Source organism: Thunnus maccoyii, chromosome 18 (assembly GCF_910596095.1).
Source record: "Thunnus maccoyii chromosome 18, fThuMac1.1, whole genome shotgun sequence".
Lineage (NCBI taxonomy): Eukaryota > Metazoa > Chordata > Actinopteri > Scombriformes > Scombridae > Thunnus > Thunnus maccoyii.
This window is the reverse complement of record NC_056550.1, coordinates 17,754,684-17,767,167: the sequence shown is the minus strand read 5'-3', so window position 1 is coordinate 17,767,167 and position 12,484 is coordinate 17,754,684. Positions and strand designations below refer to the sequence as shown.

At 40.5% G+C, this 12,484-nt stretch overlaps 1 protein-coding gene across 4 annotated transcripts in view; it reads left to right on the top strand.

Moving 5' to 3' along the window:
- The window catches only part of LOC121885014 (potassium channel subfamily T member 2), a 40,504-nt gene that overhangs the window by 771 nt on the left and 27,249 nt on the right, over nt 1-12,484 (top strand). For 2 of the 4 annotated variants that reach the window (XM_042394180.1, XM_042394179.1), the window contains exon 1: nt 342-771. The exons of 1 other annotated variant lie outside the window; for it this stretch is intronic. In XM_042394180.1, the coding sequence (XP_042250114.1) occupies nt 683-771 (89 nt within the window). In that variant the 5' untranslated portion in view covers nt 342-682. Of the gene's footprint in view, nt 1-341; nt 772-12,484 lie in introns of those variants that run through there. One more of the 4 variants, XM_042394182.1, reaches the window with a different exon arrangement.

The window sequence follows — 12,484 nt, the reverse complement described above, 5'->3', positions numbered from 1 at the left end:
GAAAAACTACAGCTCTTCATGCAAAAATAATAAATATGTGTCGATATTGTAGACTCACGACTGACGCGCAAAGGTCCCCACAGAAGTGTGATAGACATTTCTGGGGATCACGTGTGTACGACAGTTTTCCTATTCAGGATTAGAGTGTTCACTATTATACTCATAATGCAGCGCAGATGTTGATGGAGAACGTTTATTGTTGATTTCAGGGGTATTGTTTTTTGTTGTAGTTTGTTTTTTTTCCTGACATGAAAAGTCGTCGCAACGTTATTTCCCAACGGTTGATTCCATATTTGCAGTCGGTGCGTCCATGCGGAGCTCATTCAGGGAGGATGCTGGTGTTGAGAGAGATAACCAGTTGCTCTCCAGCTGTCACAGTAAAAGTGGAGCCTCCCCTACGCACCGACGGATGAGCATCCTCTACCTGTTGCCTCGGCGGGAAGAAAAGTAGAGCTGCATTCAGACGGGTGCCAAAAAAAGAAATAAGTTGATTTTTCTTTTTAGGGGGGAGGTCGAGGATGATGCCATGAAGTGTATCATCAATGTGTTTGTCATCAATCAACGTTTTGAATAGAAAGAGGAAAAGGAACGGAGTTGGTTTTGGGGTGGTCCACCTCCTCGGTGTGGAGGTGCGGTTTGCGGTGATCTTTGTCTCTGTCTCTGGGCTCTGAGGAGGAGAGCCATGGTCGAACTGGAAAAGGAGGTGCTCCCGCTGCCCCCTCGGTACCGGTTCCGAGACCTGTTGCTCGGGGACTGGCAGACCGACGACAGGTAAGGAAGCCGCTCTAGCACCGTTTACGCACGGCGCACTGAATCCATTGCGTATATGTGCGCCATGAGAGCATCATGTCATCTTACCTAAAAAGTATACATTTGTTTTGTGTTTGTTTTGTGTTTCTCTCTGTGATCTCATGGAGTCAGGTGTGTAAATCTGTTGGAGTGGCTGTTTTACGGTCAGCTCTGCAGCTCTGTTGTAGTGGATGCTGCAACAGGTTTACTCGTTACCGTGTGTGCGCAGAGGCAACTGTTGCTAATAGTGCTAATACAGTACTAGCACACCAAAAGCAACATATCCGTTTAATCTCAATGGAACATAACAGAGACTAAATATTCATTGAGTAGCCTAAATTTTTTTGATATAATTTATTTTCATTGCATGCAAGTGATGCATCTTGTGTACATTTAAAACAACAAAACATTCCTTTGGTGGCACCCACCAAGAAGGAAATCAAGAGCGAGCATCAGTATGTCACCCTATTCGTGTTGCTCCTCATGTCATAATTCCTGAGATTTACAGTGAACCATTTGCTACCTGGACAGGCAATTTCAAGTGGATGCTCTCAGTAACTGGCAATTAACCTTTGCTTACACTCCATTTGCAGAGCACTAGGCTAGATTTGATGTGCTATGTGATATATATATGCATTGCTTAATTTGGCTGTTTCATTATGCTGTCTAATGGAAAAGCTTAACCTCCATTTCACACGTGGTCTCACTCGTTGCTAGGTGGAAATAATGCGGACCAAAACACTTGCTCTTGGAGTTGAGTGGGTGTCTCGAATCAGTTAATTGGGGCACCTTGCTATTGAAAGCACGGAAGAGATGACCAATCCAGGCCCAGACATTGCCAGACATTACACTATAGTGCTATATTGTACATGACATGTAACCATAGGGGTCCAGTCTGTCAATAATGCATATCATATTATTGGAATTGTGTCTATGCTAAAACATCCAGTATTGTTTTGTGATGAATCATAATATTATACTGCGCGTGTACTGTGTCCCTGACCTCCAAAAGGGTCTCTTTTTTTTTGCTCAACTGAAGCTGAAACAGGCCTGCTCACTCTCTTCTCTGATGATCTTCTGGCCTTCTGTAATTTGTCAGCTATATTGCCCAAGGACAAATGTTTCCGAACCAGAGTGCAGTGTGACCTCAGTCACCTGATTACAGAGGCTCAATGACGGGAGGTTGCTGCTTGTTTCCTGGAAGTCCACAAAAGACACAAAAGGATTTTTGATGGTCAAGGTACTGTTAAAAACAAGAAGAGTTGACAACAACATGGATAATTTCACCAATTGAATGAAACAAAAAAGGTATATAGAGGCTTTTTGGTTGAGATTGCTTTGGTTGGTCGAGAGGAGGCTGCTGAGACAGTTGGAGAGGAGTGTGTTTGCTTGTGCCACAGATGTGCTGTAATACCCCGTAAACACAGTACGATTAGGATGATGTGGATAAGTGTTTCCAGGGATATCCTGGTGTCGATCACTTTCAGGGCTTAGAAAGCAGTGAGGTTCAATTAAAGCCCTTGTGTGGGCTGTTACATTTATTTTTGTCATAGCCACACATGCTGTCTGCTTCATCTATTAGGTAGATCCTAATTATGAGCATTTGCATCTCTAATGTGTGTAACTGTGTGTGTGATTGCCACAGTCTATAGCTATTCAGTGTGTGTGATCATCCATATGCACACATGCTTTCATATACACACATTTAGACACCTGTGAGGGAGAAAGACTGATTAACAGAGAGCTCATGGGTCAAGATGTTGATCTCACTGTCCAGGGAATATTAGATGCTATAAAATGGACCGATTAGAAAGAAAGCAAGAGCTGTGATTGAAAGTGACAGAACGATTAATTACAGCTGAATCGCACAGAGTTTATCTGCCATGGTCCATTAATCTACAGGATAAGCCTTTAACTAAGAGACAGTGGGTGCAGGTGGACGGATATAGCTCCATACAGTATGACCGCATACCGGCGCAAACATACTCTCACACATCAAAATGTCAACATGTGTACACATAACTTATCTCCTTGACACTTATGGTTGCACTCTGCTCAGGGAAAACATATATTACTGATCCCTATAATCCTTCGTCTGTCCTCCTCTCCTCTCAGCTGGCATCCTTCTGGGTGTGTGTGTGTGTGTGTGTGTGTGTGTTTGTGTGTCCATACGTCGTCCTCTTTTAACATTCACACCCTTCACCCCCCACCACTCCCCCTTCCATCCCACTCCTCCACATCTTAGTTCTGATTGAAGTGCCTCCAATACCATGCTTTAACCCCCTTTCAAGAGCTCTCTTGTAACTCAGTGGAATACATTTTGCTGAGGGCTCTCAGGTGAGGCAATTTTCAGCACAGACTTTTTAAAGAAGAGAATTGATTTAATAATTTATTTCGCACAGAGGGATCTCCTATGCTTCTGATTGTATCTAGTGCCTTTTTTTAAACATCTGCCGGTGTTTTGTTTTTTTTTTAATATTTTTTGTTTTAGTCGGCCTGTGTTCTGGGGCAATGTGGTGTGTGTCAGAGAGGGGGTGTCCTGGCCCCCAAGGGTATATTCAAGAATATTGTATTCCTTAATTTTACACTACTTTTGGTGAAAGCCAAACAGGATTTGGCTATAAAACAAAAAAATTGCAAGCATCGGCTGTCCAAATTTTTTAAAAATTGGAACAAAATAAAATTTGGCTTGTTTTTGTTTTTTTTTATCTGTACAGACTGAAACAAGCCTTCTTCTCCTGCTGCTGACAGTTTCTCTACAACTGCCAATTATTGTTATCGATGTAGCTCCTATAATCCATAACTTTAATCAAGAATGTGTCTGATAATTGATCAGTATGGAATGTGTGTCCAACAGTTAGAGAAACATGTCAAGGACAGAGACGTAGGATCTTTTTAATGTCACCGTGCTGATTACATCGACACCATTTATATTTTCTGGCAATGAGTCAGAGGCTTCTGTTTTGAGGAAATGCCAGATGACTAAACAATTAAATACAGATCTTTTGCATGCTGATGATAAGAATTTTGCCAGTCAAAGGACCTATCTGGTTTTTGCCCAAAATGAACTTGATATCGAGCCTTGAAATGGATAATTTATTCTGCCTGGTTGTTCCCATTAACATAAATCATTGACTCTGTAAATCACATCACAGCTCATTAAAAATTGTACAGTAAGCTAGCTTTCTTCTAGAACCTTGCAAGCGCTCTTTATTCACAAATGAACTTGTTTTATTCATTTTGAGAATTCTCAGAAGAGTGAATGTCCTGGCGTAATGCACTGCAATTACTCCGGCATTGCAAAGCAATATACCATTATTCACAGGCTTGATAGCTTGCTCATAACAGTCAGTCAACACACATGACTCCCAGCGTGGCTCTGTTGTATGTCTAATTTGTCAGAAGTAAAATGAATTATAACAAAGTCTCCATTGCTCCACTGTAGCCCAGCCTCAGCAGGAGCTTTCCTCAGAGTCCAATATTACCATACAAATGACAGCCTTTTGTCCTTAAAACAATCTCTTATTGGCTGTCGCCTCCACATCTTCTCTCACTCAATCTCTGTCTACTCTCCGCCATCCTTTCTCCTGGCACTCCTACTCCCTTTGCCTCCCTCTTAATTCCTCCAGTCAAGGCTTAATCTAGTAAGGCCAATGTGGAGCATGATCCATCAGTATTGTCAATATGTGTGCCAGTTTTACTATGCTTTGACTTCACTATAAGGTGAACGTTGGAGTCCTTTAATGAGCCTTTCAGAGCTCATGCGGGTTGGATCACAGTCATATTGTTTAGTTTAAAAGATAGCAATCACTGTCAAGAATGGTAGCATTATGGATGTATAATGCATCATGTCAGTGGAGTCTAAGCTGGAATAAAGGGAGGTTATTAGCAATGCAGACGGCGTGTATGGTGAGAAGAGTCACTGTGTAAAGGTGATTTTATCAGATTTGAGGCTGGGTGAGAGAGAAGGGCAGGGAGGTTGGGACTATATTCTGGGACGGCATGCTGTTAATAAGTGGGGGGTGGGGTGGGTGCTGTAGACCATAAGGCATGGACTACTCCACCCCTCACACCGTTATCACTTCTTTCGTGGTGCCCCACCCTGGACAGTGCTGTCCAACACAGCAGTGCTGATTAGACTGAGCCATTAATGAGCCTGACTCAAGGATTTAATTTCAAATAATTTGAGAAGTATACAGCTATTAGAGAGCTAGAAAGTAAGATTTAGATGTTCACAAAGCATCTCTATTATTATGACAATAAAAAATCATTCATATCAAAGAGGCAAAGCATGTCACACATGCTCATATCAATCATGAAACCTTAATAAAATCCTTTAATAAAAAGTCAAAAGTCATTAGGCAAATCATAGGATCTTGAAGGTACAAATATTTATAACCTACTTGAACAAGAGACCATGAAAGAAGGCCTATTCCATATAGTCATATATCTCAAAAATAAATTGCGTGGAACAGAACATGAGGTCAAACAGAAATAGGCGAACATAGAAAATGGAACTTTGCACATTTGGACACTTTTCAGAACAGTATTTTTAGTGTCAGCTGTCGTTTCTGTCTCTCTCTCAGGCACTTAGCTGGCACAGAGGGAGGTTTTGTCGCTAGCCTTTTGACCCCACTTGCTAGCTAACCAGGTCAACATGCACACGCATCAAAAGTTCTAACAAGCAAAAATTGCTGTGTGTGTGTGTATATGTGACCACGTCAGACCGCACTCATGTGAACATCGTGTGCCATTTACTGACTGCAGACATTTTAATTCATTATTTCATTATTTATGAATGCAAATGAAAGCAAAAAAGGGTATCATTTAATTTCACTATAATTCCATCCACAAGTAACACAATGACAGAATGCATGACTATTTTGGACATGGGTTTCATACGCTTTCCATAATAAAAAAATCTGAAAGCAAAATTCTTCATCAGATGGGAGACTCTGGGACAAAATCTAACCAAAGGGGGGTCCATGGTCTAATTTGTGTCAGTTTAGGGGTCCTTGACATGAAAAAGTTTGAGAACCACTGGGCTACAGCACATGTTGTATCAAACTTTATCAACATGGGTTAACAGTTTTTCTTGCTAGGTTGCTAAGGAGCCCTTCTCGGCTCAAGATGATGCAAACTGCACTGGCCTGCCTATTTGTTTGCATAATTAAAGACATATGAAGTGTGTTGAGCAGGAGACAGGCTTATCATTCTGACAATCACATCACTAGGCTATGAAAGCATATATTCTTTATGTTGTAAGGAAATATGAAAGACAGAAATGGAAGTCTGACTAATTTAAGCACCAATTCTTTATTTAAAAAAGTAAATGTTTGGTGCTGTAAAGGGAAGCTGTTGATAGGGGTGATGAGGGAACAGGCAGACCTCATAACTTTTTTTTAAGCAAATTTATTTATAACATACAGAATTTATAAAAACAACTGACAAATTCAATGTTGTACAATTCGAGTAACGTTTCCTGTCCAAAACAGAGACACACCTCCTATGAAAGGATGTTTTCAGTTTATACATAAGTCACAAACAAACAGGATTGAAATGGTGAAATAATATAATATAACTGGAGCATGCAAGTAGAGAAAGGTGAGCCATTAAAATGATAATTAAATAAAATATGGAACTGAGCAAGGTACCAGAATAAATTATATTCAGACATAAGTATACAGAGTTTCCTGTCATGGGCACGTCTGACCTTCTTATACATTTGTTTCACATACAAAATTCATTCTTGATGTCTCATTTTTCATTTCTCATTCGTGCATACCACAGTGGGGATGGATTTTGCAAAGCGACATTTATGTATGTGGTATTTTGTTATGATGATGATATTATTAACTAGGAATTCAATATGCTTGTTCTCCAAAATTACTCCTACCTGGATAGTTTTGAAAGAGTAGAAATCTACAGGCAGACCTCATTACTTCCTTAATGACTTGTGCGCATGTCCTCTGCCAGTTTAGACCTAGAGGGAAGTAAAACTAAAAACACCCATTGGCTAATGGAAATTAATTTGAGAGACCTGCATGGTCGATGCAAGCTCGGGCTTAGAGTAGGGTAGGCTAATAAAACCAGTACATCAGGCCTGATTAATATCCCTTCCTATTAATTAAAAGAAAACTTCTAAAAACAACATCCTAATTAATATTGGCGAAGAGGAAAGGTTGCGAGTAGGGCTGGACATGAAAGACAGGTCTGTTTGAGAACAAATGAGAGGTCATGGTGGGAGGATGGAGGGCTGTTATATGGTCTTAATGTACACTGATGCCTCGTGAACATGAGCCTCTGCTCTTTGTGAGAAGGCTGCCCACAGTGCAGGGAAGACATTACCTGAAGGCAGAGTGAGAGACACTTCAGTTTGTCGCACACACAGTCAGAGTTTATTAAATTAGATTTTTTTGTTCTTTGTACTCCAGCAACCTCTGCATCCTCTGGCTACATGTATATAATTTAATATATACACTAAAACATATTACAGCTAAAGATATTGGATAGCTATAGCCATTTTCATTGTTATCACTGATGAGCAATAGCCTGAGGCTGAATAGAGAACAGCCTCCTCAGAGTCAGTATAGGGTTTGTCCCTGGTGGTCATCTTTCCTTGCTCATGGTTTTTTAATTTTTAGAGCTTTTTTTTTTTTTTTTTTAGCTACCACTGAGCTTTAATAAGCTTGATATTGAATTACCTAACCTTCCTTGTGGTTAGACAAGCACTGTCAACACTTAAGAGCCTTCCTGCTGTGGATACTAACACAGCCATGGGGCTGACTAGCATGTGTCTGAGCACTTCTGGGCTCCGGTGGTGTTCGATGTTGCTGGAAGGGGCCTGTGGCATCAGAGTGGGGGCAGGGAGTTCCTGTGCCACACTGTTGTGGGAGGATCACAAACACTATTGTCCACTGATCACAGCTCCCTTATTCCCAAACTGTGTTAGCTTAATACGCCACAGGAGTCGTCTTTCAAATCCAAGCAGTTACAGAGATACAACGGATAGGCATTGAGGGAGATTTCTCTCATGTTTCATTCCTTTCGCGTTGCACTTGTCATTCTCAAAGCGGCGGTTCAAAGAAACCTTTAAAACAGGTTGATATTTCACGTTGATTTGATCTCATGCTAAATGTCTGCGCACATCTGAAGCTAATCTAAGGGGACAGGGAGATAGAATGTCATTTGGTGGCTTTTAATAGAGTTGTGCACCAATTGAGGCCGTATTTTGTTTCACGAAAGAGATGTATGTTTTTGCGTATGTGTGTGTGTGAGAGAGAGAGAAAATCACTATAAATGGACCCATATAGTGCTTTTCCGTGAATCCAGCAGTCACAATGAACTCTTTTTTTTCCACTGAAGCAACCGTTCTATCCAGTTTCTCCTTCAGTTAAACAATGGAGACCATGTGTCAATAGATCCTCCTATATGCAATAACTAGTGAATGATCATTTCAGCGGAGGATGAGGCAAGGCTGGTTACGTCAGGCAGCGTTTTGAGCAAGGGCTAGGGCACTTCCACTGATGATGTATGGAAAGTTTTAATCCATGGGAACCCAGAGGTTGTTCAGGAAATGGCTCTGACTGAAGGCTAGAGAGCACGCTTACTTACTGTCAATAATGCAGGATACATTACACATTTCTGGGTAATGATGTCTGTCATTTGCTTACTGTGCTTTGCCCAGGCTGGTGGGATAGAGATTAGGTCATTGTTAGAGGCGATGGACGTATGAAAGTGTACACAGGCAGATAAAATAATAGAAAGTCACAACACAGACTGTTTGATGTTCTCCCTTAGTTAAAGAGACCAAGAGAGAAGGAGTATCTTGAGAGGTCTCGTTCATCATTAAGTTATTATGAATGTATTTGCTTTTTTCATTGGAGTGTTAGAATCAATGTCATGGCAGCAATGAGCAGTATTAATAACATCTGACATTCTTTTCATCTTGACTCTTCAGTCAACATGAACTCGTGATTTGTCAGTTCTAAAGGAAAAAATGTGCCTTTTACCACAAGGAGAGGATCTTTTCCTTTAGCAGGGATATATATGCACACATATGCTCTCTTTTCTTTTCCTCTTCTTCTTTCTTCTCCTCCACCTGCCATCAACACAGTCTAATGTGTGTGATGGTTGTGTATCTGGGTCAGGGACACGCTGTCCTTTCAGCCATTGGTTGGATGAAGCCGAGTACACCTTCTCTTAAGCTGTTAGAGTGGCCCTGTGGTGATGTGCAATTTATTTACCTCTTGTCATCCCATTGAATTCCTCCTGCCCTCATTTGTAGTCTGTGTATATTATTATTGTGTGTCTTTGTGTGTGTTTTTTTTCTGTCTTTGCTTTTTTAGTTGTGCCCTCTTTTCCCAGAGGATTCACCCATTCATCTAAAGCAATACAGTATGTTGAGTAAGAAGCTTCAAACTGATTCATGGTTATCAGCATTTCTCCATAGACTGGTTCCCCAGAAGCCATGTTTCTTCCAACAAATGGGAACAGCTTCTTAATATTTATATATATTTACTTAATATTATCATTTGTACACTGATGTCCCCTTTTAAGGTTCAAAAGAGTGCTGCAATTAACAATTATTTTCATTATCGATGAATCTGCGTTTGGTCTAGAAACTAGTGAAGTCTTCAAATGTCTTGTTTTGTCTGACCGACAATCCAAAATCCAAAGATTTTCAGTTTACTATCATTTATGGCACAGAAAAGCAAAAATTGGAGAAAAACCTAACAATTATTTTCATTATCGATTAATGTGACGATTATTTTCTCAATTAATCAGCCGTTTAGTCTAAAATGTTAAAAAAGAGTGACACAATTTCCCAGAAGCATAATGTCTTCAGTTTTCTTGTTTTGTCTGAATAACATAACAACATCTAAAATGTTAAAGTATTCAATGAACTGTCATATATGAAATGGAAAAACAGCAATTCTTCACATTTAAGAATCTTGACCCATCAAGTTTTTGGCATTTTTACTTGAAAAATATCTAAAATTATTCGAATATCAAACTCATTGCTGCCGATAAACTATTCTATTAATCAACTAATTGTTGCAGCTTTAGTTCAAAATATTCATATTCATCTTAGTCCTTATCTTTCCTAATCAGTACATCTTGGAAAGATTTGTGATATAAATACCACAACAGTCATTTGTCCTTGTTTCCATATCACAGCTGTCCCCATAAAGCAGTATGGACCTGGCGGGCAGCAAACACACTGTACCTGGTTTTGTAACCACATTTATGGTTGATTTTTCTTTTTAAATTGTTTGTTTAAATGTTTTTTCTTTCTGGATTTAGTTTTTTTTTCCAAATTGCATGCTTTAAATATGAATTCAAATTTCTGCTGGTTTTCTATTGATCAAAGAGAGTAAACCTTGATACCACCACTGATTTTATCATGAGGTTTTGTGGGTAGAATTTTTCACTTGATTACCTTATTTCTTTTTTTTCCCCCTACTTCACTGGTATGAATACCATTTCTGAGTTGTGTGTGGAGATTGTGATGAGCCAATGCTGTGCTGCTGTGCACACATAGATTTGGATTTCTTTAGTCTTTTCCACTGTGTCATTAGATGGCCAGTGCTGTGTCATTATAGAGCACAGGCATGGGTGGAAGCAGCAGGAGAACAAGGTTCAGCTCTCTCTCTCTCTCTCTCTCTCTCTGCCTCTCAAAGAGCCTCCTCCGCATGTCCTCCTCTGTCTGTCTGTCCATCTGTCTGTGTCTATTTATCTGTCTGTATTTTTGTCTGCTCTATGTCTCTCTCTTTCTCTCTGTGTTTTCTCTTTCACACTTTAACTCTCAGAGTGTAAATGCAAATACAGAAATGCAAGTCTTCTCCCAAGACTCAGGTTGAAAATATTATGCCTTGCCCCTTTCTTCATGTTCTCTTTTTCCAGCTGTTAAAACTGCTGTTTTTGCTTTATTAAAGCACACAAGGTGATCATAGTTCCAGAGAAGGACTCCTTTTGGGGTTATTCTACCCAGATGAATCTTACACTGAAATGGTTGATATCTTAATACAGCAACATGTTTTTTCACTGCACAATAGTGTCCCAAAGTAGTTTTTCTCAACAATTATGTAATCATTTGTGTTTTTTGGAGGGCGTTTTCGGGGCTGATATGTAGCTCACCCAGAGGTACCATTGTGATGTGCTTGTGCGTCTTTTTGTTTTGAAATAATGCTCTTTACGAGCTTTTAATGTGTTTTTCACCCCCGTCCTCCCCTTAGATTAAAGATCCCGACTCTCAATCTATCCCGCAGCTCAACTCTTTATTGGGCTATATTTCCACTTTACTTTTCATCCTCTGTTGTACACTCAAGTGGAAAAGCTCTTGCTTAGAGAAACATATGAAGGGCAAAATGACCTCTAAAATTATCCTCTTCCCCTGGGAAGTCATCACAGGTTCTTCTACCAGCGTTTTAAGAGGCTTGAAGGACTTTGATGAATAGAGAAATGCATGGATGGTTGGATTTAAGAAGAAGAAGTCTTAAGGCAATAACAAAGAAACAAGAAACAGATTTTGCAAAGGATGGAAAAATACTGCTATGGTCAGACATGGATTTGGTTGTTAAAAAAAATGACATTTATAGCTTGATGGAAAGCAAACATTAAAGCTTTGGTCATTTTTGGTTTGTTATGAGGATGATAACCCAAAATTTGACACAGCGGAGCTCTTCAGAAGAAGAGAAGAAGCAACATGTGCCAGGATCTTATCAGAGCGGGTAGGACTTAGCTGGGAAATCTAACTAAATACACATTTCTATGTTGTCAATTTGGATGTGTGCTTGAATACAGTATGGCTTTGGTTCTTTATAGATGGTTGGGAAGGGTACTTTTGATTTTTTTAATGTGTTACAGATTACCCTCTTTACATTGACATAATGAATTCAATCATCTTGACTACATCGTCATTATAACGAATGTGGTCATGAGGTGCAAAGTCGTTTTCTAATCAAAAGGTGCACTTACACACCCGTGGGCTTTCGTGAGCCTGGGGAGCTACATGTATCTGCATGTTCTTCTGTTTTCCATCATGTGTGCAAAAGCATTATTGTCAGCAGGCTGCTCAAGAGAGGAGGCAGCCGTCAACTAGTTGGAGCGGGGCTATCAGCTCCAATGGCTGAACACACTTCACAAGTATATGTTTGCTCACATCTGTTCATGTGAGAGGGAGGGAAAAGACAACGAATCCTGCGTTGCTATAGCAACAAAGAGGAAAGTAACCCCCCCCACCCCACCCCCAACCCCCAAATGTTGCTGGAAATGTGTGGCGCTGTTTTTGGGTCTGCGTGTGTCAGACCATGTGGGGTGCTGATAGCGTCACTCTGGAACCCTGGGAAGACCCCCCCCCACCACCACCACCACCACCACCACCACCACCACCGCCGCTACCTTTTCCTCCTCCTGAGGACAGAAGAATAGATTGCCATTGGTGTTCTTCTCTTTCATCTGTCTGTGCGTTGTGAGGAGACCACCAGTGAGCCGGGTCTGGTGGTTTTTCATCGTCAACCTGAGTCATCCACTCTTCCCTACATAGGATGAAAGGAGAGCTACTGAGAATTCTCCCCTGAGGTGGTCAGACAGGAAATACAGTCACCATCAGTCTGGCTGACTATGTGTCTGTACACATGTAAGGGCTGTCTCAAGAGTGTCTCTTTTGTAATTTTCATCATGTCTCTCCATG